The 25,564-nt window shown below is 45.6% G+C and overlaps 1 protein-coding gene and 1 long non-coding RNA gene across 3 annotated transcripts in view; one reads left to right on the top strand and one right to left on the bottom strand.

Moving 5' to 3' along the window:
• LOC125305572 overlaps positions 1-3,608 on the bottom strand; it is a 3,685-nt gene extending 77 nt beyond the window's left edge. Inside the window, exons 1-3 of the long non-coding RNA XR_007195434.1 lie at positions 3,549-3,608; positions 2,374-2,465; positions 1-5 (exon numbers count right to left, since the gene is read on the bottom strand). The exon at positions 1-5 is cut by the window's left edge and continues 77 nt beyond it. This is a non-coding gene — a long non-coding RNA (uncharacterized LOC125305572). The remainder of the gene's footprint in view (positions 6-2,373; positions 2,466-3,548) is intronic.
• The window catches only part of lars2 (leucyl-tRNA synthetase 2, mitochondrial), a 79,982-nt gene extending 61,612 nt beyond the window's left edge, over positions 1-18,370 (top strand). For both annotated transcript variants that reach the window (XM_048260392.1, XM_048260393.1), the window contains 5 exons: positions 1,448-1,617; positions 3,754-3,831; positions 4,127-4,238; positions 10,345-10,472; positions 17,869-18,370. In XM_048260392.1, the coding sequence (XP_048116349.1) occupies positions 1,448-1,617; positions 3,754-3,831; positions 4,127-4,238; positions 10,345-10,472; positions 17,869-18,048 (668 nt within the window). In that variant the 3' untranslated portion in view covers positions 18,049-18,370. The remainder of the gene's footprint in view (positions 1-1,447; positions 1,618-3,753; positions 3,832-4,126; positions 4,239-10,344; positions 10,473-17,868) is intronic.
• Positions 18,371-25,564: the final 7,194 nt, after the last annotated feature.

Genomic DNA, 25,564 nt, shown 5'->3' with positions numbered 1-25,564 from the left:
GCTCTCTAAAAGTATATAGTATAAGTATAAGTATATATACTCTTTTGATCCTGTGAGGGAAATTTGGTCTCTGCATTTATCCCAATCCGTGAATTAGTGAAACACACACAGCACACAGTGAGGTGAAGCACACATTAATCCCGGTGCAGTGAGCTGCCAGCATCAACAGCAGCGCTCGGGGAGCAGTGAGGGGTTAGGTGCCTTGCTCAAGGGCACTTCAGCCGTGCCTACTGGTCGGGGTTCGAACCGGCAACCCTCCGGTTGGCAAGAGAGCATCGAGTCCCAGGCAACACCACTGGTCTGCGTGGATGTCCTTAGGATTTTTATTCAGTCATTCTAATTTTATTGGGACAAGTGCTGCGTTTTTCAGGCTATGTTAGGGATTGTAACCCCTTGTCAGTCAATAGTGAAAGTAAATAACTAAGTGTAAGACTGTTTTGTCGTTGCCTATCAGACCAAGGTGAAGTTAGTTTCAGATTGGATATTTAACTGGGTGAAATCAATAAATATATTGAATATCCGTTGAATATTCAATCTGAAACTAACTCATCATGGTGCCTGTGAGTGCAGTTGCATGTAGGCTATAGTCTATGACTGCTAATCACACACACACACTTTTTAGTTAAGCAAGGTTTAGTGCAATCCTGCTGTTGCATACACAGTCTCGCATGCAAGCAGATTCCTTCTGCAGAGATGCGCTCACCAGTCGCCAAAATACCAGCATGCTGTTTGATGTTGCGCTCCTTGCTCTTAAAGGGATTACGGATGTCACTCTCATTGGTTCAACGGATGTTATGCCCAAAACACACCCATGGCTAATTAAGAAACATAAGTACAACCCTTTTGAACAGTGTGCCAGGCGTATAACTATCTTATTACCCTGTTAGGATGGCAATTTTAAACTGCACATGCCTTGTGCGTAATACATAAGCCTCAGACCGTCCAGATAGGGCCCTAGGTGGGTTTTTGGTGTACATAGAAGTGTGACTTTACTGAAAAGAACCCCATGTGATTATGGTGTCTGGTCTGTGGTGAGGGGCTGTTTTTATTCCAAGGGCCCTGGGAACCTCATTAGGCTGCATGGTATCATGAATTCCTAGAATAACCTGAACCAGAAAAATCTGTCAATCTCTGCCAAGACACTAAAAGTGGGTCGTGATTGGATCATTCAGCAGGCCAATGAATAAAATGTCCAGATCAAAACAAAAATAGTTTACTGAACACAAAATCAAGCTTCTGCCATTGCCATATCAGTCCCCCGATCTAAACTCTAAACTGTATTCTCCAACTTTCTGAGATGTCATAGGAGAATATTACGAGCTTACACAGTATTAAAAACGTGTGTGTGTGCGTGCGTGCGTGCGTGGATGCGTGCGCATGTGTGTCTGCGCGCGTGTGTGTGTGTGTGTGTGTGTGCGTGCACATGTGTCTGTGTTTTCCCACCCAGCCGACGCCCTCCCTGGCGTGTTGCGTTGGCAGTCTCGTCTCTGGTCACTGGTCACTAAGCTACGTGAGGCCCGACAGGCCGGTGGGACCCCTGACCCTTCCACCCTCAACAAGCGGGAGCGGACCGCTGCCCACAAGATCTGGGAGAGCAAAAACTACGCCATCCAGGAAGTAAGCTTATATTGCACTCAGCCAATCAAATCAAACTCAATATGACCAGATACACAGTATGTGCCAGAGTAATCAGCAGGATCTGTACACATATAATACCGTTATAACAATCTCAGTGTAACTTAATGTGTTTGGTCTGTCTGAATGACGTTTACATGTGTGCTATATTTCTACATCTCTCTTTCTCTCTCTCTCTCTCTCTCTCTCTATCTCTATCTCTCTCTCTCTCTATCTCCAGTCTGTTCTTCAAGAGTAGTGAGGAGTCATTAACTGATACACAAAGCTTTCAGTTCAATCCTTTTATAGCTCCATACCCCCCCCCCCCCCCCACACACACACACACACGCACACACCCATGTTCTCTGTGGCATTGATCGGGAGCCTGTGTTAAGTGGGATGGCGGGATGAGGGACTATGTCCACTGGACGGTTAAGTCCCTGGGGCTCCAGCGGGCTCCAGGCCAGTCAGGGCTGACGGAGCGAGCTCCTGGCCAGAAATAACACTCTGCTCCTCTCCACTCACACACTCACTAGTGCTGACCGATTGATTGCGGTGTGTTTTACGGAAATGAAGAATAGATTTTTCCATTAGCATAGTGTGTGACATCAATTGCATTCTCAGCACCTGAACAGCAAGATGTCATCTTCAGTTTGTCCACTAGGTGTCACTAACACCACCATCCTGTAACACTCGGACTAAGTGACTGTCACTTATTGAAAACTTGTAAAAATCAGTTCCATGTTGATCAGTATTCACCTCTTTCTTTTAGACCTTGGACTGTTGTTAGTTGTTCCCATCTCTTTTGCACTTTTGCAAGTATTGTGAATAGAAGTGACATCAATCCACACCTGAAATATGGAATGAAAACCCATAAATGGTTTAGGAATTTAATATGTCTTATGTTCAGTAAGGTGACAGCTAAAGGTGACAGCTGAAATAACACATTTCTGACACATCTCTCTCTCTATGATCAACATTTTTTAATAAAGCGCATCTGCAATTTTGTACACAGAGAACACATACAGTATTTCTCTTTCAAAGGAAATATACAAGCACAGGGATTTGTCGTGTTGTCGGAGGCGTCTGTCCCAAGGTCAGTCATGTCTCCATATCAGTTTGTCCAGCCCAGCGGCCGGTTTCCTCACGTCTCTGAGCCGAAGTCATGTGATTGGCCTGGTTATTGATCATGTGTGAATGTGTGTGTCAGCGTCCTTGCAAAGGTCAGAGTCAGGTCAGCTCTGCCTCCTCTGGATTCCTGTGTGTTGTGTAAAGAGGTCCAGTCATGTCCCACACACACTCACACACACTCACACACACTCCGAGTGCCCGACACTGCTTTCTGATCAAAAGAGAGCCGCGTTGTAACTCAAAACCTACCACCAGATTGACAGACAAGGTTGAGGGGGTATAGGGAAATAAGATTAGCACCATCGACTTTACACATTATAAAATATCTCCCACACGCCAACACATTCTTGCTATCGTTCTCTCTCACACACACACTCTCATTTACACACTCACACAAACACCCACATATACGCACTTCCCTCGCTTGCTAAAACTCCAGAGCTGAACCCCACCCTTCCCAGAATGCCAAGCGTTACATTCACATGTTTGGGAAGGGGGTACATTCCCGGCTGGACTCTGTGTTGTTGGGGAGCTGGCATGCAGTGATGCAGCTGGTCTCAAAGCCAACCTTGCAGGTTAACAACCACTTTGGTTAATGTTTAGGGATATTAAGCAAGTGAATTTTCCAGGACAAATATGCACTACAATCACATTTATAGTCAATTTTCATAATTTCCTTATTTATGATCATTCCAAAGAGAGAACCTGGTTGTGACATAACTAAAGGGAATGGCCAATTGCCACAATACGAGCAGTTTTGACACAAGTGAGGTTAAAAATGGGAGCGTATACGCTTGTCTTACCTGGGGACGTGTAGTTGGGCAGTGGGAGAGCACAGAGAGACAGGACAGAGTGACTGTGAAGGACAGAGAAAGACTCAGAGCTAAAAACAGAGAGTGTGTTTGTGTGTGTGTGTGTGAGTGTGTGTGTGTGTGTGAGAGAGAGAGAGAGAGAGAGAAAAGGGGCAGTGGTGTTGACTGTAACTGCTGCGTGATGTTCTATTTCCAGGTCACAGGTCACTTCACAGAGGACTTCCTGCTGAACGCTGCTATCTCTCGCCTCATGGGCCTGAGCAACACACTCGCCGTGAGTCTGTATGTGTTTATGTTCATGTTCATTTGTATGTGTGTGTGTTTGTGTGTGTTAATGTAAGTGTTTGTGTGTATTTATGTATGTTTTTATTTGTCAGGAAAGAGATAATAGCCTACACATTTTATAACGATCTCTCCTCTCCCTCCATTCCCTCTCTCTATCTCTCTCTCTCTCTATCTCTCTCTCTATCTCTCTTTCTTTCTTTCTCTCTCCCCATCTGTCTCGCTCTCTTTATTTCTTTCTCTCTCACACTCTCGCTTTCTCTCTCTCTCTCTCTCCATCCCTCCAGCAAGCAAGTGCTGGTGTGATTCTACACAGTGTGGAGTTTGAGGAGGCGCTGGCTGCTCTCTGTGTGATGACTGCACCAATGGCCCCCCACCTGGCCTCAGAACTCTGGACAGGTGAGACTCACCTGTGTGTGTGTGTGTGTGTGTGTGTGTGTGTGTGTGTGTGTGTGTGTGTGTGTGTGTGTGTGTGTGTGTGTGTGTGTGTGTGTGTGTGTGTGTGTGTTGATTGTCAACTGAGGTGGAGAAAAGCATGGATGACACGATAGGAAGAACATTTTTAGAGATGGGAGGTAAGAGCCGGTGTGGTGAGTGGGTGTGGTGGCTGTTACACAGTGGAGGCAAAGCAACATGATGAGTGCTGCATGGGTGGGATGCACCTCCATCATTAGCAGGAGTAGATTACCCAGTGGCCTTCTCACTGAGACAGACAGGGGTGACAGAAGGGATTATGGGAAAAAAAGATTATTAATGAAGAAAAAGGCAGGAGAGGAGCACTACCAGAGCTGGTGTATGTGTGTCTGTGTGTGTCTCTGTGAGTGTGTGTGTGTGTGTGTCTGTCTGTCTGTCTGTGAGTGTGTGTGTGTGTCTCTGTGAGTGTGTGTGTGTGTGTGTCCACATGTGTGATTTGTGATCTTGACTGTGTGTGTTTTAGTTGGCATTGCTGCATGGATTCTCTTCACATCCAGACACAAGTTTCTTTAAAAAAAATGCTTGGCGAGATCAGCCTGTACTATTGCGTAACACTTACGGGGGAAAGGGGGAGAGAGAGAGAGAGAGAGATGGAGGGAAGAGTGAAGAGTGTACAGTATGCTGCAGGAAGGCTGGTGGACGGCTACGGAGAGTGACCTATGAGCTCTGACTCCGTGTTTTTACTTCAGTACTGTCTAGCTTCAGATAAACACTTCGTGTGAAACTGTGTGTGTGTGTCTGAGTCTCGTGCTTGTGTGCATGCATTTGTGGCTATTGTATTTGTTGGTGTGTGCATAGGTGCCTCTGCATTATGTGTACACATTTGTTGTGTAGTTGTGTTGGTTTATGCATTCACCCATGGATAGCTTGTTTTGTGTCTGTGTGTGTGTGTGTGTGTGTTCACTGTAGCTGTCCTCTCTTCTCCTGCCCTCCACCCCTTTCCCCAGAATTCCCTGTGGTACAACCATTAGCCCTCGTTTCACCTGTGAAGGGAAGCCCATATCCATATGTGAAGCTCCATATCATGCCTTGCAGCCCTGATCAGGCCTACCTAGTAGACCAATATGGTTTTTTCAGGGCCGATACCGATATCAATTATTACCAAAACAGGAGGCCGATAACCAATATGTAAAACCGATATGTCAGTTGCCAAAAAGGGGGGTAGGTAGTAAAGGTGATATGCTGCAAAAAATTAATTCAAAAGCATTTAATTATGCAAACTTTTCTTTCTTCTTTTGATACACAATTGTCTATAAACTTGCATCACTTGCAAGTGTAAATCCTGTGTATCATGTTAATCCAAGAGCTAAGTGATAGCAATTATTTTCATAGACTAGGCCTACACAATGGGCTATGTGCTTGTTAAGGGACCTGTCACAAAGAGGATGCTTTGCCATCGTGTGTGTGAGTGCACGAGAGAGGGAGAGGAAGAGGTGCATGCGTGATGGCAAGTGTTATGGTTGAATAGTTTAACAAAACAGTTTTAAAATAGTTCTTAGGCTATTTAAGTATTTGTGTCCATGTGTAGGCTACAAGCTACACTTTTGAGAGCCTAAAAGCTCAGGGCCGATTTAGTTCAGGTCGGATTAAATTAGGCCTCACGGCTGGCCCTGGGTGCATGTTGTCTTTTCTGACAGTCCGTTTCAAAAGGAGCAATTAGACTTTTTGGCGTTAAGCTATCGCATAATTTAGGACTTGTCTGTACTATGTCGCCCGTGGTGTCCCGTTATTCACAATTAATGAATGAGGCGGAGGCAGAGAACTCCTGACACGCAGCACCGAGTTTTGTAGGCTAACTAAACAGCATCAATGGGGGAATTAGCTAAATGAAGGGAAGTGGGTGCTTTACTTATTGATCGGATCAAAGAGACAATAGCTTACAAAGTGGTGTTTTTGTAACTTCAGTGTAGATGATTGTGATTCATTGCACCTTCAGCAATGTAGGCTACCTTCCTTACCTTCAAAAAATAGCTCCATTACAGCTGAAGCCCAGTCTACAGTCCGCCTCAGTGAGAATCCTAAACTTTGTCTGTGTTCAGTCTTGATCCTGATTGGCTGCATTCGTGCTAACTAACAAATCAGGCGGTGTAGTGGGCGGGACAATGCTCTTGACGACAGAGTAGCAAATGCAGGGGAGGAGAGGCGGTACAGACAAAGTAGCGTTTCATTCTTTATCCATTTCAATATCGGCTTATCGGTGGAAAAAATGACCGATACCAATTATTATAAAAATGCTAAATATCGGCCCTAATAATCGGCCAGGCCGATAATTGGTCGATCCCTACTACCTAGGCCACACTATGGGCCCTGTCCTGATCAGCCCTACCTAGGCCACACTATGGGCCCTGTCCTAATCTGCCCTACCTAGGCCACACTATGGGCCCTGTCCTGATCAGCCCTACCTAGGCCACACTATGGGCTCTGTCCTGATCAGCCCTACCTAGGCCACACTATGGGCCCTGTCCTGATCTGCCCTACCTAGGCCACACTATGGGCCCTGTCCTGATCTGCCCTACCTAGGCCACACTATGGGCTCTGTCCTGATCAGCCCTACCTATCAGTCCTACCTAGGCCACACTATGGGCTCTGTCCTGATCAGCCCTACCTAGGCCACACTATGGGCTCTGTCCTAATCAGTCCTACCTAGGCCACACTATGGGCTTTGTCCTGATCAGCCCTACCTATTTTTCACATATGTCTCTGTTTCTCGAGGTCACCAAGTATTGTCGGTACAAAACAAACGTAAAAAACAGTCAGTGCTACCTAGCTCAAATTGCTGCAGCCAACAGCTATAGCTGCCAGGCAGCTACAGTGCTACACTCTGAGGGCATGAACATGGGGGCAGACACACACACACACACACACATACACATATGCACACACACACACACACAGACACACATACAGTGTACACACACACACACGCATGCACACAGAGAGAACTCCGCTCTGTCCTACGACCCAAGCCAACATCCTGACTGATAGCCAAACAGCAAAACTGAAAGAAATTGGTGTGTGTGTTTTCTTTGTTTTGTGCATATGCAGTGCGCTCCATATGTTTGTGTCTATCATGGTTACAGTGTGTTCCTGGATGTACATGCGTATGTCTTTACATGTGTTACATTGTTATAGTCTAGTTAAGTCTGTGATGCATACTGTATGTATGAGTTTGTGCTCCTCACGTGTTTGTGTGTGTGTGTGTGTTTGTGTGTGCGTGTGTGTGTGCGTGTGTGTGTGTGTGTTAATATGCCTTACGCAAGCTCATAAAAAACGCAGGATCATGTGGAATTGCACCTCAGGGATTCCCACGCCTAGAAAGAGGTGTGTGTGTATGTGTGTGTGTGTGTGTGTGTGTGTGTGTGTGTGTGTGTGTGTGTGTGTGTGTGTGTGTGTGTTGTGTGTTTATATCATGTGAGTTTGGCTGGCCAGGAATGCTTAGCAGGCATACAGAGCCTTTCCCTCTATCTCTCATACACACACTCGAGGTTGAGGGAAGCACACATCCTTCCTGAGGGCTTTGTGTGGGTCATACGTACACACACCCACCCACACACACCTACACACACACACACACACACACACAGGTTTGTTTTATGGAGTCTCCTAGCCTGGCCTGGGTATTTGTATCCTCTTGAGTTGAGAAAAACAAAAGCTGTGGACTATTCTGAGCACTTTTCTGGTGTGTGTGTGTGTGTAAGTGTTTGTGTGTGTGTGTGTGTGTGTGTGAGTGTATCACTCTCTCTCGTTCTCGCCTGCCGCCTTGTTGCCTCAGATTTCTGAGGAAGATTATTGAGGCCAATTGCGAGCGCAGTGATGACATATACTTAGCAATAAGCAATAAGCCCCTCGAGTCCCTAGGTTACGCTGATTCTACAACAGCTAAGGGGTGTTGTTAGGCACGACGCGCTAGCTTTTCTAAAACTGTTGCTATAAATACCTGGCAAAGTTTCATAAAGTAAAGGCAACGCAACGAGAAATGTAACGATTTGTTCATAGATAATCATTCTTCCGCCAAGAAATATATTTCCTCTATCTGAATGGTTGCCATGTAACGTCGAGACGCAGCTACTTTAACTTTTGTATGTATATTGTATGTATTGTAACTTATGTTTGTATATTGTAAGTTATGGTAGCGTAGTAATATAGAACGGAATGCGGTCAAGGTGTATGTTTACAACGGCATCGAACGCGATTCAGCCAATCACAATCAAGGGCCGGAACTATCAGTTTTAAAGAGTATATTAGACACTGAGTAATAAGATGCTTATTCTCCCTGCTCTTCCACTCCTCTTTCCCTTTCTTCATTCGTTCTTTTTTCACCTTTATCACTCCTCTGTTCATTTTTATTCTACTCCCACCCTCTCTGTTTTTCTCCTGTAACAATAGATAGATAGATAGATAGATAGATAGATACTTTATTGATCCCCAGGGGAAATTCAAGAAATATTGTTATTCAATATTGTTGTTCAATATTGTTATTCCAATTTTGTTGTTCAATATTGACCCAATATTGTTGTTCAATATTGTTATTCCAATTTTGTTGTTCAATATTGACCCAATATTGTTGTTCAATATTGTTATTCCAGTCAGAGATTTATTAGTGGAATTAAACATGAAACCCCATCGTCTCTAAACAGCTTCTTCTCTTCTCTATTCTCTCCTTTCTTCTCTTGTCTATTCAATCTCTTCTTCTCTTCTCTATTATCTCCCTTTACCCCTCACTTCCTCAAAATTCAGATTGGAATTCAATCAATCAGATAGATAAATAAAGATAAATAAACTCACACTCTCTTTCTCTCTCTCTCTCTCCCTCTCTCTCTCTCCTTCTCTCTCTCTCCCTCTCTATCTCTATCTCTCTCTCCCTCTCTCTCTCCCTCTCTCTCTCTCTCATCACCTTCATGAACTTCTTGATCGGCCAAGCAAAACTGGCAATATGGAAGGGTAATCGGTTGGAGGAGGAGGGCCAGATTGTCAACCTTGTGGACATGTTTAAAGCTTTGGTGGAATCAAGGGTTAGGGTTGAATATGCTTTCTTTAAAGTTTCAGACAGTGTGGCTCATTTCTCACAGAAATGGTGTACTGACAAGGGTCTGGTCTCCATTACTGATGGGGCCTTGGCATTTATGTGGTGATGCCATGGGGACTGGGGGGTTGGGGGAGGGGGGGCTATACTGTAGTGTTTTAACTCATTGAATGCCAAGCTGTTTTCGGGAGCTTTGTCCTAGAGTGCCAGCAATCTAGACCATTGTTGAGGATTTTTGTACAGCCACAGCATATTCTGTGTTATAGCTATGAACACATATGTTAATGGCTCGTTTAAAAGGTGAGACTTTAAGCTCTATGTGGGTGCAAACCGTGTATTTCTACACGCCTCTGTTCCTGAGAAATCCCAAGCTAAACAGTGGCTAGTTTTCATCAAAATTGCTGTTTTTTTTTCTAGAAATGGAGATAAAACGTCTTTTATGAAATATGAAGTGTTGCCTGTTACTTACTTGTGTAAACTTTCCGAGGGAAGTGATCAGCTGAGACCTGGCTGAGACTGCCACCTAGTGATAGACCCACTAAAATGGCCTGGTTTTGATCTGACGTGCATCGTCACTGATTCGACCCAAAGCGGCAACCGAAGTTATGATAAAATGTCCAGATAAAATGTCCAGATTGTGCGTTTTCATGAGTTTTCGATCGTCATATATTTCATTTCCATTAATCACAGAGTTCCCAAAATCACATATAAGGTGTGTTAGAGTGTCTAGTTTTAGTAATTTAAAAAAAGCTAAAAACGTAATATTACGTTTTGGCACTCAACTTATGGGAAGGGAAAACGTAATATTACGTTTTTGGCACTCAATGAGTTAAGGTGTTTTTTGATCCATGCAATGGTTCAATAAAAGGGGTTTTAAAAGTCAAAGTCTCTCTCTCTCTCTCTCTTTCTCTCTCTTTCTCTCTCTATTCATCTCTCTCTCCCTCTCTCTGTCTCTCCCTCTCTCTCTCTCTCTCTCTCTCTCTCTCTCTCTCTCTCTCTCTGTCTCAGGTCTGTGTGGAGTGAGGAACCCTCAGTGTAAGCTGCTGTGTGAGAGGGGGAATGTGCTGCAGCAGGCCTGGCCCACTATAGACCCCCAGTACCTGGAGACTCCTGATACTCTGGAGGTGGCAGTGAGGGTGAGAACACACAACACACACGCATATGCACACACACACATACACACTCACACATACACAAACAAACACACACACACACACACACACACACACACATACACATACCCAAGACTACATCATCTCTAAGGCCCGTCCACACGGAGACGCTTTTTGGGTTAAACGCACAGGTTTTGCATAGTTTCGGCCGATCATCCAAACAAATCCTGTAAACGCACTGCCCAAAACCGCACTTTTTTAAAACCTGGTCCCAGGGTGGAAAAATCTGAAACTGTAGCCCTTGCGAGTTTGTTTGGATGGCGAAACCACATACTTGCGTATTGATGATGTCATCGCCACACCTCAGCTGCCCTGGACTTGACACTTATAGTATTGCCTAACAATACTAGTTTTCATACATGACATTACCTACGATTACACTCAGTAGGATAAATATCACAACTGGTGCTGCGCAGCGCCAATAGCTTATCATGACTTGGTGGACTGAACAGTATTTTTCCTGTGTTTTCTTGATGCATTCTAGCTACTGTCAGTGACGCGAGAGAACTAGTCAGAAGTTATTAGGGAAGTGCGGTGTAAGTTTAAATTAATTTGTGCGTAGTGCCAGTGTCCCAGTGCCGGTGTAGTGCCATTTATTTTACATGTCTTAACATAAACAACAACAACATAAATAAATGCATTCATAGTCTAGTGAAGTCAGATATGAGCATACAAAGATGCTTAGAACTCATGTTAAGCCTATGGTAGATGCACACTAAATGTGAATGCGCGATTTGATGCAGGCAAAAGTATTGACTGTTACTAACGAAGGTATTATAGCAATATTATAAATTTGGCGACGGAATAGCCTAGATCTTGGGTAGGCCTAGCGTTTAGTAGCCTATGCACTTGCGGTGACTACAGTTGACAGTTAACTATCAGTCCACACTAACAATTTTGGTTTCCTTGCACTAGCCATTTTCGTCGTAGCCTATTCTGTCTGTTTGTATAGCCTACAGCGGGCAAGCTTTGGTGAATTTCTGTAACAGAAACAGTGCCTCCTACAGGCCTGGGATATGAAGTAACGTGTGGAGTCGTGGATCCATTTGGACGCAAATATTTTTGATACGGTTCCAGGGAAGACAGAGGGAAAAAATATCGGTTTGGTACGTGTGGACTAGCCCTAAGTGTGTCTAAGGTCAGCCCTGATGTGGCCCAGTTGTGTACCAGGACCGCCCCTCGGCCACTGGCCCCTTCAACTCAGCACACACTCATTCACTGTCTAACCGTCAAGATGATGCACGCCAGAATGCAACTTCACTGTCTATGTGCTACTGGGACAGCCAGCATTTGCAAAACACAGCACCCAGGAACACCTAAACTCCACCAACACCCCCTCCCCCTCCGTCAATCATATTGAGAGTTGAGTTGAGCTGAGAGTCTCACAGTTTTCCAGGGACGGTGAAGTGAAGTGAACGACGAGTCCTATACCATGCTGCTGGGCAGACTGCCGATATGTCTTACAGTGATACCACAGGTGTCTCTCAGGTGCGATACATCTCTCTGCAGGTGTGCTGTGTAGCCTGGTCTGTTATACTGGTGCCTACACTATGATTGGTGTGTGAGAGTGTGTGTGGTATATGGCATGTGTGAGAGAAAGAGGCTTAGAAGTGGAATTCCTTGGAAGAAAGGGTGTGCATTCCTTCATTCATTCTTTCATTTTCACCTCACTGCATACAATCTTTCATATGCTTCCGTGTGTGGGTGTGTGTGTTTGCGTGCGTGCGTGAGTGTGTGTGAGTAAAATAACCCCTCCATCATCAGATTACCTTCAACAGGGTGTGACTCACTGGCAGGCCTCTCATATGACACACACACACACACACACACACACACACACACACACACACCCCACAGCAGAGATTCCAGCACATCTCCCAGCTTTAATCATCCCTGACCCGGTTGCCTGGTGAAGGTATGCTCCATCTGTCAGTCTGAAGGCTCTTTATGGATGTCAGCACAATGCCCATATCCCATACATGAAGCTCTTTGGCACACACACACACACACACACACACACACACACACACAGTCATATATACACACACACACACACACACACACACACACACAGTCACATACACACACAGGTACATTTTGTTTTGCTAAAGTGTTGAGGAATGAGTTGTGTGTCTATTCTGGAATAGCTGGAATGCAGAGAATGACTGATCCCCTGTAATGAGGCTTCTCCAAAGGCCAGCCGTAACGAACGTGTGTGTGCGTGCGTGCATGCGTCAAGGTCAGGGCCTCTAGTTCCTCAGGACCGCTGGCTACACATTCATTAAAGCTCTGTCCTGAACACTGTGCAATACTGAGGAATTCCAGGCGTGGGTCTCCAGGCATTAAGGAATGTTTGTGTGTGTGTGTGTGTTTGTGTGTGTGTATGAGGGGCCGTCTAGGCCTTAATTCATACTTGGTCTTACACACACTATCATAATCTTGCACATACACCACTATACTCATGCACACTCACTATTATAGTCATTTTACATGTATGTATGAGAGGGTATAGTCGTGTATGTGAGAGAGTATAGTAGTGTATGTGAAGGAGTATAGTAGTGAATGTGAGAGAGTATAGTAGTGTATGTGAGAGAATAAAGAGTATAGTAGTGTATGTGAGAGAGTATAGTAGTGTATGTGAGAGAGTTTAGTAGTACAGTATATGTGAGAGAATATAGTAGTGTATGTGAGAGAGTATAGTCGTATATGTGAGAGACTATAGTAGTGTATGTGAGAGAGTATGGTAGTGTATGTGAGAGAGAGTTTAGTAGTGTATGCGAGAGAGTATACTAGTGTATGCAAGAGAGTATAGTAGTGTATGCGAGAGAGTTTAGTAGTGTATGCGAGAGAGTTTAGTAGTGTATGCGAGAAGGTATAGTAGTGAATGCAAGAGAGTATAGTAGTGAATGTGAGAGAGTATAGTGGTGTGTGTGAGAGTTTGCATGAAACGGAAGGGAGTTTGCATGAAACAGAAGGAGTTTTCTCAGTTCCTGATTGGTTTGTCAATGTCACTTCTCTCTAGCTAGCCAATTAAAATCAAGGAAGGGGCGGGACCTACACTGTCAACAATGTTCGTGTAGACCTAGTGGTCGAGGAAAAAATCAGCTAACTCCTATGTGACTAAATATTAAAGTACTACTGCAAACTCCTTCCGTTTCATGCAAACTCCCTTCCGTTTCATGCAAACTCTCTCACACACACCACTATACTCTCTCACATGTACTACTATACTCTCTCGCATACACTACTATACTCTCTCACATTCACTACTATACTCTCTTGCACTCACTACTACTGTATACCTTCTCGCATACACTACTAAACTCTCTCACATACACTACTATACTCTCTTGCATACACTAGTATACTCTCTCGCATACACTACTAAACTCTCTCTCACATACACTACTATACTCTCTCACATACACTACTATACTCTTTACTCTCTCACATACACTACTATACTCTCTCACATTCACTACTATACTCCTTCACATACATACATGTAAAATGACTATAATAGTGAGTGTGCATGAGTATAGTGGTGTATGTGCAAGATTATGATGGTGTGTGTAAGACCAAGTATGAATTAAGGCCTAGACGGCCCCTCATATGTGTGTGTGTGTGTGTGTGTGTGTGTGTGCATCTGTGTGTGTGTGTGTGTGTGCGCGCGCATCTGTGTGTGTGATGCATCTGTGTGAGTGTGTGTGTGTGATGCATCTGTGTGTGTGTGTGTGTGTGTCCAGCTATTGTGTGTGTGTGTGTCCAGCTGTGGTGGGTGTGTTAGAGAGTCAGCTGCGCAGGATCAAAGCCTGTGAAATACCCCCACTGAAGAGATCAGAATGAACTTGAACCTCTCCTCCCTTACTAACACTTTCTCACACTCTCACACACACACACACACACACTCACACACACTCACACACACACACACACACACACACACACACACACACACACACACACACACACACACACACACACACACACTCTGCACACCTGTCCACACACAGATTCATCCACACTTTCTATTTTCCTTACACACACACCATACTCATATACTGACATTGATAGAAGCAATGTCAAGCACGCCTGTTATGAGCCTCCACTCTATCAGTTATGTGTTATGTGAATGCGTTCCAAATGTAGGCTCTGCTATTAGGCATTATACTTACATACATTATACTAACATAAACATAACATGCAGCACTCCCACAGATCTGGGGTTAGACTCAATAAGTACTTCATAAATAGTCCCGGCTTAAGCATAGTCCAAAACATAAGCATTTGCTCCGTACGAATACATTCATTATAAGTCTGCTAGTTTTTTGTTTCTGTTGCAGACATATCTCTCAACGCATAATAAGCTCAATCACTCAGTGGCAGGGTTTGAAATAATATCTCTAATTTGTTTAGAAGAGTGTTGTTGTTATGCCCCATGGGTATCTGCCATTGACTCCTTCAGCTATGATTTGCTAAAGCATGAAATAATCATCCTCATTAAAGTCTCGTTTCGTCGGTGTAGTGGTTCGGTAGTTTAGCTCTGTCGTTTTGTTCCCAGGGAGCTGCATACTGGAAAATTGCTTGATTTGCTTCCCAGTGGTTCTGCATGGAAGTGGCTGCTAAATGGATAAATAGTGTGAAAAAAGATTTCTCTCTGAGGCTGTGTTTTAAATCTCGCTTGTACATGCGCAGGCACAAAACAGCTGTGCAGACACTAAATGTTGGCACTGTTGGCACTGACAGGCCGTCCTGGTGATGAGAGTTGTGTCATGTACACAGACACACATGCATGTACTGTAGTTGTGTCCAGGGAAGCACACTCTCCTTGTCACACTCTGTCTGTCTCTCTCTCTCTCTCTCTCTCTCTGTGTGTGTGTGTGTGTGTGTGTGTGTGTGTGTGTGTGTGTGTGTGTGTGCATCTGTGCATCTGTGTGTGTGTGTGTGTGTGCGCGCGCATCTGTGTGTGTGATGCATCTGTGTGAGTGTGTGTGTGTGATGCATCTGTGTGTGTGTGTGTCTGTGTGTCCAGCTATTGTGTGTGTGTGTGTCCAGCTCTTGTGTGTGTGTGTGTGTGTGTGTGTGTGTGTGTCCAGCTGTGGTGGGTGTGTTAGAGAGTCAGCTGCGCATACACATACACACACACACACACACAGGCGTCTCAGCTCTCTGATACTCTCCTCACCTTAAATCGCGTGGTGAGGTAAAATCAGAGAGATGAGACCAACTAGGCGGACCTGTTGTCAAATTGAGTTCCTTTGACCCAAGTAATTCCCCGAAGATGTGCCCCCACTCCTCCCCAAAGACCAAAGTGCCCACTGACCAGACCCACCATAGATGGCCAGATGCAGACCAAATGCCCTCCACCCTGGTGCAGCCCTGCAGTATGGGTGTGGCAGGTGGCATAGGGATGGGCGGCGCGTGTGGTGTCCTGGTCTGCAGGAACACCCTGTTCAGGGCCAGCGTGTGTGTGTGTGTGTGTGTGTGTGTGTGTGTGTGTGTGTGTGTGTGTGTGTGTGTGTGTGTGTGTGTGTGTGTGTGTGTGTGTGTGTGTGTGTGTGTGCCCACTGCAGGCTCCTAATGACAGACTGGAGCAGCGCAGCCTGATAGAGAGAGGGAGTGAGGGAGGGAGAGAGAGAGTACTCCACACAAGACACACACATATATAATCAGGACCTCCAGTGGGCACACACAGACAGGCGCACATACACAAATATGCAGACTTTTCATGTAAATAATCATTAAATCTATAACATTACACACACACACACACACACACACACACACACAGAGCTACCCTTCAGCCACAACTAACACAGCTGAGCTCCCAGTCCTCTCTCTGGAGCATGGTGTTGTGGTCAGAATGAGAGTGCACACACACACACACCGCTCAGAGCAATTACTTTCACACTGAAACTGGGTGTGTTTCTCCTCGTTTCTACTTTTCATTTTTCATACATGCATAACATCCTCAAATTCACAAGGATGTTGAACGCACAAGTCTCAAATTCACAAACCATCGAAGATACACACACACATATACACATATACACATGGGTGTTGAACGCACAAGTCTCAAATTCACAAAACGTAACATCCCTAACACACATACACACGCACACACACACACACAGTTTCACCATCCATATTTGCGCTACAGATGACTCAATTTGACGAGTAGAAAGTGTTCTCATGCTGACCACAACACAATACTCCAGACAGAGGACTGGGAGCTATGTTAGTTGTGGCTGGAGCGAAGCTGTGAAGCTGCGAAGTGTGTGTATAGAAAGAGAGGGAGAGGAGTGGAAATGTGTGTGAATCTTTGTGGGAGGATGGTCAGCCATTTAGACTGAAAGCTTGGCCTCCTTCTCTTCACAATTACTCATCAGTTCTCCCTCCCTCTCTCCCTCTGTTTCTCCTCTCTCCCTCTCTCTCTCCCTCTCTCTCTCCTCCCTCTCTCCTCTCTCCCTCTATCTCTTCTCTCTCTCTCTCCTCTCTCCCTCCTCTTTCCCTCTCTCTCACCTCCCTCTCTCTCTCTCCTCTCTCCTCTCTCCCTCTCTCTCCATCTGCACATGAGTACACAATTACTGCAATAATATGAAAGAGTCATTGAAATGAGTCATAAAGCCAGAAAAAAAAAATCTTGTTGGCTTTGAAATAAGACATCGTCACCTTCCTAAAATAATGGCATAAGTAATTTTTTTCAGGTTTTTCAGAAAACACAAAAAAGTTAACCAAAAATTGAATGATGAGGACGTACTGGGCTTTGTAATAAGATATGTCGATGACTTAGGGACGTACAGTAACGTTACTGGGCTTTGTAATAAGATATGTCGATGACTTCGGGACGTACTGGGCTTTGTAATAAGATATGTCGATGTGACTTAGGGATGGACTGGGCTTTGTAAAGTGGACTGTTCCCCTCCCTGCCTGTAATGGCCATCAAAAGGAAATGGTCAATGGCAATTAGAAAATCCATTGCAATCTGAACCAATAACATGTCATAGCAATAACCATAGCAATCACCAATTTAGCGATACACTTGGAAGATGCCTAAAGCTGGTGGCCAATCAGAGCGAAGCCAAACATGTGTATGTACGTTTTAATGTCAAAATAAAAGGCTGTTTTTTCCTACAGGGTTTTCAGAGCGTGTAGAACAACAAGCCAGTGCATTTTCTAAATAAAAAGACTTTACAAAAGCACCAGGGAATGTTATGAAATAATTAAAAAGTGTTTAGCATTAGTCCTTTAAACACTGGTTCAATAAACTGACGTTGAAGCCTGTCTCTCTCTCCCTCTCTCTTTCTCTCCCTCTCTCCCTGTCTCTCTCTCTCCCTCCCTCTGTCTCTTTCCGCTCCAGATCAACAATAAGGTGTGTGGGAGTGTGTCTGTGCCTCGCCAGGTGGCCCAGGATGCCCAGCAGGTCCGGGAGTTGGTCTTGGCCAGCCCCCTGGGTGTCCGTCTCCTTGGCGACCGCATCATCAAGAAGGCCATCCTCTCTCCCCGCACAGCACTCATTAACTTCCTGGTGGAGGAGTGAGGCGGGGCTAAGATGGAGGAGGAGTGAGGCGGGCACAGATGCCTTATTGACTGATTACGCTGTCACTCAAGTGGACTCGGAAGTGAATCCGGGAGATGGGCTTTTGCTCTCCTCTTACCTCCTCCACCCATGAACAGGGATTGGAGTGCACTGGACGCTGTTGTCCTTTCTTTTTTAACTGAAGACAAAAAGACGTCTATTTTTTTTTACTTTGTGTGTGTTCGTTCGCGTTGACTCCTGCAGCTCATAGCCCAGCCAGGGAGAGGGCGGGCCAGAGCCTCGGTCTGTCCGTCATGAAATTAAAATGGCTGTCTAAAGTGGCTCTCAGTCTTCTGTGTGACTTTATTTTTAGCAGTAAGCCTCCCCCGAGTCACTTTCCCGAGTTCCCGCATGTGTTTAGACACTTAGGGATACTTATAACACACAGGGCTACATCTGTGTGTGTGTGTGTGTGTTAGGATGGGGGGTCTATAAAAAGAGTTTTTAGTGAGTGAAGCTTGGTGGGTCAGAGTTGTTATGATCCCTGTGTTGACATGTTGGTACACACACACACACACAGAGAGACAGACAGAGGGAGGGAGGGATACTCACACATAAGTACATGTGCACACCCCTATAAAATAAGTAGGCATTCCCACAAATACAGACACATGCTCATACACAACTTAACACACATATACACACTGATACATGCATGCAACCACAACAGGCCATATACTCATGTTAACCCTACACACACACACACACACACAGATTCAGATAGAAGATGGAAGTGAGCACTCGCTCTCAGAATCCAACTTTCAGATTGACACATACACACACACACAGAGTCAGATAAGCTCTCACTGTCTCACTCACTCAAACCTTTGATTGACACATGCATGCATACACACACACACACACATCCATTCCTGTGAGATGAGCTCCAGGCCTGCTAGCGTTGTGTGTGTGATGGAATGCGTCTCCCTCGTCCTGTCCCACTGTGACTCAGCAGCTCAACTCCACTCTCCTGCCCTGCCAAGCACCAGATGGGACTGGATTGGGCCGGATCAAACCCGGTCCAGAACTCTCCTCAGCCTGTGAGTGCCTATGAGCCGGAACCACGTGGACCCACAGCCCCTCTCGGCTCCCAAAGCTCTGTGAGCTGACCGGATCAAACCAGGCTCTGAACACCGCCCCACTGTCCACAGCTCTCCGCAGCCAGCTGGCACCCGTGATAGGGAACCGGGCTGACCCACATCTCTCTCACCTCCCAGAGCTCCACATGAGCTGCCATGCCTGTGTCCACCATAGACTGTTCTATATACACAGCCTATGGTGTCCACAGAGAGACCATGCCTGTGTCCAGCATAGACTATTCTATATATACAGTCTATGGTGTCCACAGAGAGACCATGCCTGTGTCCAGCCCCAGTGACAAATGGGTCAAAACGTAGTTACTGCAATGTTAAGGGAAGAGGTGCTGTAGGTTTTGCATGCAACAAGTGGACACCACTCAGAGTAATAGTGTTTGAAAAGGCCATATAGGTCATTCAATTTGTACTTTAAATATATGCAGATACTCTGCATTCCAGACTCACTGTGAATCAAGCTGATCTGCCTGGACACAGCCGGACCTCTGCAGAGTCCACAGCGATCTGAAGAGTGTCTGTGGATGTGATGACGGAAGGGCATACGCATGCGTGTATCATTAGTGCTCAATTAACACTATCTTAGCCAAACACCTTATGACTACCATAATCACACCAAACATGTCGCGCACGTGTGTGTGTGTGTGTGAGAGATTGCAGTCAGGAGAACGACAATTTTGTTTTTGAAATGAAGCTTGTAGAGCTTCTGCTAGTTGAAATTCTATTCTTTTCAGCTGTCTCAGAGCTCAGAGTCTGACTATAATGGCCTTTCATCATGTTCAGATCTCTCACACACACACACAGAGCATACTCTGAGTAGCTGAGCGTGATTCACACACACGGGGCATACCCTGAGTAGCTGAGCGTGATTCACAGGGACATGATCTGTCCAGCACTGCTACCTTCCTCTCAGGGCTATATTAAGCCTTTGGACCAGCAAGCAGGAAGTGTTTATTGCTGACTTCACACTCACACTCGCATTGTGTGCTGACTTGACACTCGCATTGTGTGTGTGTGTGTGTGTGTGTGAGAGAGAGAGTGTGAGTGCGAGAGAGATTCCTGTTTAAAGGGGCTTTCGTCAAACCACTCTGAAAATAACAACAGCTCTTTTTGGGGTGGGTTTGGGTTGCCCACACACACACACCTACTTGTTTGTTTGCTAATCTGTTTGTTTGTTGTATGCCTCTATGTAAATGCAGTCTTTGTGACTGTGACGTGTGTGTGTGTGTGTGTTTATGTGTGTATGGGTCCTGAAGTCCTGAGTTCACATCCAAAAATGGTGCAACCTCTAGCCTCTTTTATTAGTCCCTGGCCTTCGGCCCTAACACAGTGGAGTGTTATCAGGTAAGCGTGCATAGAGACAGAGAGATGTTGGCATGATTATATCTGAGAGAGAGATGTTGGCATAACTATATCTGAGAGAGAGATGTTGGCATGAGAGAGAGATGTTGGCATGACTATTTCTGAGAGAGAGAGAGATGTTGGCATAACTATATCTGAGAGAGAGATGTTGGCATGACCATATCTGAAGGCCTACTCTTATTTTTTTTAAAGACTTGAAGTAATAAAAGAGTTTTTTATTTTCCAGTTAAACGTTTACGGCTGTGGATCATATGAACAGGAAAAGGGAGTCATGAGGCTGGCTGTGTGTGTGTGTGTGTGTGTGTGTGTGTGTGTGTGTGTGTGTGTGTGTGTGTGTGTGTGTGTGTTAGACTCCACGTCCCTGTCCAGAGTCAGGTGGTGTCAGTCGCTTGCTTTGCAGTCTCCATGACTGGGCCTGATCTCCTTACCTCTGACCTTGTGACCCCTGTCATTTGTCTTTTTATCAGATTTGATTGGGGTCCCACCACAGCAAAGTCCACCAAGTCCACTCAGACCAGAAATACAACCTCAGACTGGGGGAGAGATGAGTACTGACATGTCCTAGAGACACACGCAGCACAACCTGTGTGTGAATGTGTGTGTGTGTGTGTGTGACTTGACAAGTGGGGACAGACTCTCCTGGTCCCTGGCTGTCCGAGTGTCCAGTGAGATTGTGTTTTTGTTCCGATGTATCAGATGTATATTACAGGAATCCCACACCTGCAGGCTGAGTGCGTGAGTAGCACAGGCGTGTTTGGCCACCGCTGATCTGACCTGTTATGGGTTAATGAGGCCGCCAGTAATCTTATCTCACAGGGGGCACATTAGAGGAGTCTATGTGTCTTCTAACCCCTCTCCTACCTCCACTGGGAGCCAGGATAGTAGACCCCTCCAGGTTTGGACTGGCAGTAGGGTTGATTGTATTGTATGTATGTGCTTGGTGTATTTGAATGCCGCATTTATGTTCGCCTTTTGCATTTTGTGTGCATGTGTGTGTGTGGAGTGAGAGAGAGAGTTAGAGTGTGTAATGGTGTATGTGTGTGTGTTGAGGGAAAGAGAGAGTGTGTGATGGTGTGTTTATGTGTGTGTTTGTGTGTGTGTATTTGTGTGCGGTGTGTGTGTAGGGAGGGGGGGGTTGTTTTTATCAGGGACAGGCATTCCTCTCAGCCCTCTCTGTGCAGATAGCATTGCCGCAGTGGAATGCTTGGCTCGTGGGGTCCAGGGGAGTGGCGTTCTCACACTACCGAATCTGCTCTCATGGCAGGGGTCACAAGGACCAATGCACTGACCCGCACCAGGCCACCTGGGTTACCTCCCACACACACACACACACTCACACACATATTCACATTTGCACTAGTCACAGTACTGAACCACACATCCAGGCTGCAGTTTCTGTAATTATGTGTGTGTGTGTATGTGTGTGTGTGTGTGTGTGCGTGTGCGTGTGCGTGTGCGTGTGTGCGTGTGTGTGTGTGTGTGTCTGTGTGTCTGTGTGTGTGATAGTAAGTTGCAAGCTCTAGTCTCCTTGGTCTGGGAGTGGTGCGCGTACCTGCAGGTCTTCCACACATGTTTATTCTGGGCGGTGGCTGTTTGCGCTTGGTCACCTTCTCCCGGCATAGCCAAGTTGAAGGGAACCTGGAACCTGGAATCTGGCCATCATACACACAAGAGCCATCACAACAAACAAGCCCCAACAGGAGGCTGTGCCTCCTCTCCTTTCTTCTCCTCTCCTCTCCTTTGTTTTCCTCTCCTCTCTTCTCTCCTCTCTCTTCTCCTCACCTCTCCTCTCCTTTTCTCTCCTCTCTTCTCCTCTCCTCTCCTTTCCTCTCTTCTCCTCTGTCTGAGAGCTGACTGGCATGCGGTGGCATCAATATGTGGTGGGCATGTGCTGAATCCTGGTGAAAAAAAGCCCTCTTGGTCCTCAGCCTGGCACACCCCAACTCCCATCAGCATACCAGAAAATAGCACTTGGCACCATCTTTTCCCTTCTGTGTATGTGTGTGTGTGTGTATGTGTATGTGTATGTGTATCTTTGGTGGCCCATGAGATACTTTACACCTCTGGTCATTTACACACCCAGCTTCCACACCACGCTTGATGTACAATCCAACGTTTCCATAGAAACAGCAAAAATAAGTGTTCCAAGGCGACTGAGTACACATAGGCGATCTGTATTGGGGGGAAATGAGGCGGCATGTTGAGGAGAGAGTTATGACTCTGCTATGGGTTCCAGAATGTTCTCCCCCACCCTGCTAACTAATGGAAAAACACAACAACAACACAAAAAAAAAAAAGAAAAAAAAAAGGGTGGGGCCTGATGGGGCTGAGATGTTCTGCACATTTGTTCCCAATTTCACAATTAGGCTGCTGCTGTGACCAAGCCGTGTGGTTCAGGATGGAAAATCCAGGCGCCACTGATAATGGTGGAGCTTTGAAAAGCTTCGTTGAGACGACTTTCACTGCCTTACCTACCTACAAACCAGAGGTGTCTACACAACCCCACACACACACACACGCACACACTTACACTTACACTCACACTCACACTCACACTCATACTCATACTCATACTCATACTCACACTCACACTCACTCACACACACACACACTCACACACACACAGTCTCTGCAAAATATCTCACGCAAAGAAGGCTTAAGGTTTTAATAAGCCAGTTGACACCAGAACAGCCATAAAATGCTGTTTAAATCTTAGCTACCACTTCGTGCAAACATTTTTAATTGAGTTTTCTAACCCACTGAAGGCAGTCGGGCTAGTGAAGCAAGTGAGCTCCGGCTCATTTACACTTTGTTTTGTTGTCATCTCCATCCCATATGTCAGTGTGTGTGGCCCCAGAAGAGTGACCCCTAAAGTGTGCCAGCTCCCATGGGTGTAGCGTGAGAGAGCCTGTAAATCCGTGCTATCCGTGTCGAGCGCGCCTCTGATGTGGCCAGCGTCTCTGCAACATACACATGGCTGCGGAGGCATTGGTCTGTAATTGCGTTGTGAAGTCCAGACTCCACTCTGTGCGTGAGGTGCACCAGGGGACAACTAAGGGCACCACTACTCCGCCGACTAAACGCACCCCTCGAAAAACAACAGGAGGGCCTCAGGAACAATGGGATGGGGAGCAGACCCATCAGATAGACTAGGCGTACTCAATGACATTGTCCCTGGGGTGTGTGGGTATGTGTGATTCTGTGTTTGTGTGTGTGCGCGTGTGTGAAACAAACCCTTTCATCACCTCAAACCCCCAGCCACCAGCTCACCCCCTGTCCTTCCCATTAACGTAGTTTCCATTGAAGGTCAACACAAAAGAGAGTGTAGTCCCAACAGAGGCTCCAGCGCAACATGAGTCTCCCTGTCTGTGTGTGTGTGTGTGTGTGTGTGTGTGTGTGTGTGTGTGTGTGTGTGTGTGTGTGTGTGTGTATGTATGTGTGGTGTGTTTATGTGTGTGTGTGGTTTGTGTGTCTGTATGCTGTGTGTGTGTGTGTGTGTTTGCGTGTGTGGTTTGTATGTGTGTGTGTGTCTGTATGCTATGTGTGGTGTGTGTGTGTGTGTGTGTGTGCGTCCCAGCGTCCCATAGGCTGGCGTATCGGTAGGTCATGATAATAGGGCCTGTACACAAAGCCATGTGGATCCATGGCGACTGGCTGCTCTCTCTCTCTCTCTCTCTCTCTGCGGCCGGCCGGGCCATTTGGTTTGGTCCCTGTGACAGCACACTCATTCCGCCTCTCGCTCTATTGTCTGCTCCGGCTCCACTCTCTGCCATATCCACTTACACCATATCCATTTAGTCACTCATTCACACACCTACTCACTCAGCAAGCACACTTCCTGTGAGGTGGCTACCTGGCCTGTGTTGATGTTACAGCTTACAGTATGTGTACCAACAGGAAATTTCATTCTGAGTAATTATTCATAAACTGAGTACTAATTGTTTAAATGTTTTGCTTTGACTTTGTTGGTATGTTACACTATACAAGGCCAGTCAAACGCTTTGACACATGCTCCCACTCATTTAGGTTTCTATTTATTTGGACTATTTCCTACATTGTAGAATAATACCAAAGACACTGAGTATGACAGAGCACAAAGGTCTTTAAAAATACATATATTTATGTGTCATATTTTATATTCTTCACTGTTTACCTCTATGAGAGTTTTGCATACTAATGGCATTATTAAAACCAAGTTTCATCTAGGGGACTCATGATGATGACATGCTTTGAAGAAAATGAGTCAGGGATGATGTGATTTTAATTGGTTGCCATGTTTGCTCTCCATATACTGCCCCCTCACGCCCAGTACTTACTTAAGAGAGTAACAGCACAGTGCACTATCAGGAGGTGCCTTCTCTACCTCGGTCAATGACACCAGAAGGAGAACAGTTCTCTGAAACAGACCCAACATAGATCTGTAAGAGTTATGATACATTTAGGCCTGATGTATTGAAGTCTGTCACTTTGTATAAGACTGCAAACGTCATCACCGATCTTCCAGGGGAAAAAAACTCTCAGCTGTGCGCCAAATGGTTGGTGAATCAGACTTGTGATCTAAAGGGAGGAGTGTGCCAGTTTTCTTTCTTTGTTTAGAAGACGTCTAGTGTTGACTACAGGATTATGCGTTTGGGTGTGTGTGTGTGTGTGTGCACGTGCCTGAGTGCAAATAAACCTGCTGCTAAGTTTTACCTACAGGCAAAATATCCACCAGTGGTTAAAGACAATTGATTAGACATTTCATCTTATAAGAGAGACCGTAAATTAAGTAATGTTAGAATGGATAATCACAGAGGACCTAAGGTGACAGGCCACAACTGCAGCACCGAAAGAAAATGCCACAGGTTGCTCTCTAAGCAAATGGCCCTGTTGTTTAAATTTGCTCTATTACTAGAAAGAAAGATAAAGATAAGATAGGCATGTTTGTGCATGTTTGGTTTGGATATGCATACACTCACACAAAGAAACTCTGACTCTCCGGTCCGTCAGCCGTGACACATCTGACACAAAAGCTTACTGTGTCT

Source organism: Alosa alosa, chromosome 13 (genome assembly GCF_017589495.1).
Source record: "Alosa alosa isolate M-15738 ecotype Scorff River chromosome 13, AALO_Geno_1.1, whole genome shotgun sequence".
Taxonomy (NCBI): domain Eukaryota; kingdom Metazoa; phylum Chordata; class Actinopteri; order Clupeiformes; family Clupeidae; genus Alosa; species Alosa alosa.
Note: the sequence above shows the minus strand (reverse complement) of the source record. Positions and strands in the feature narration are given on the sequence as shown.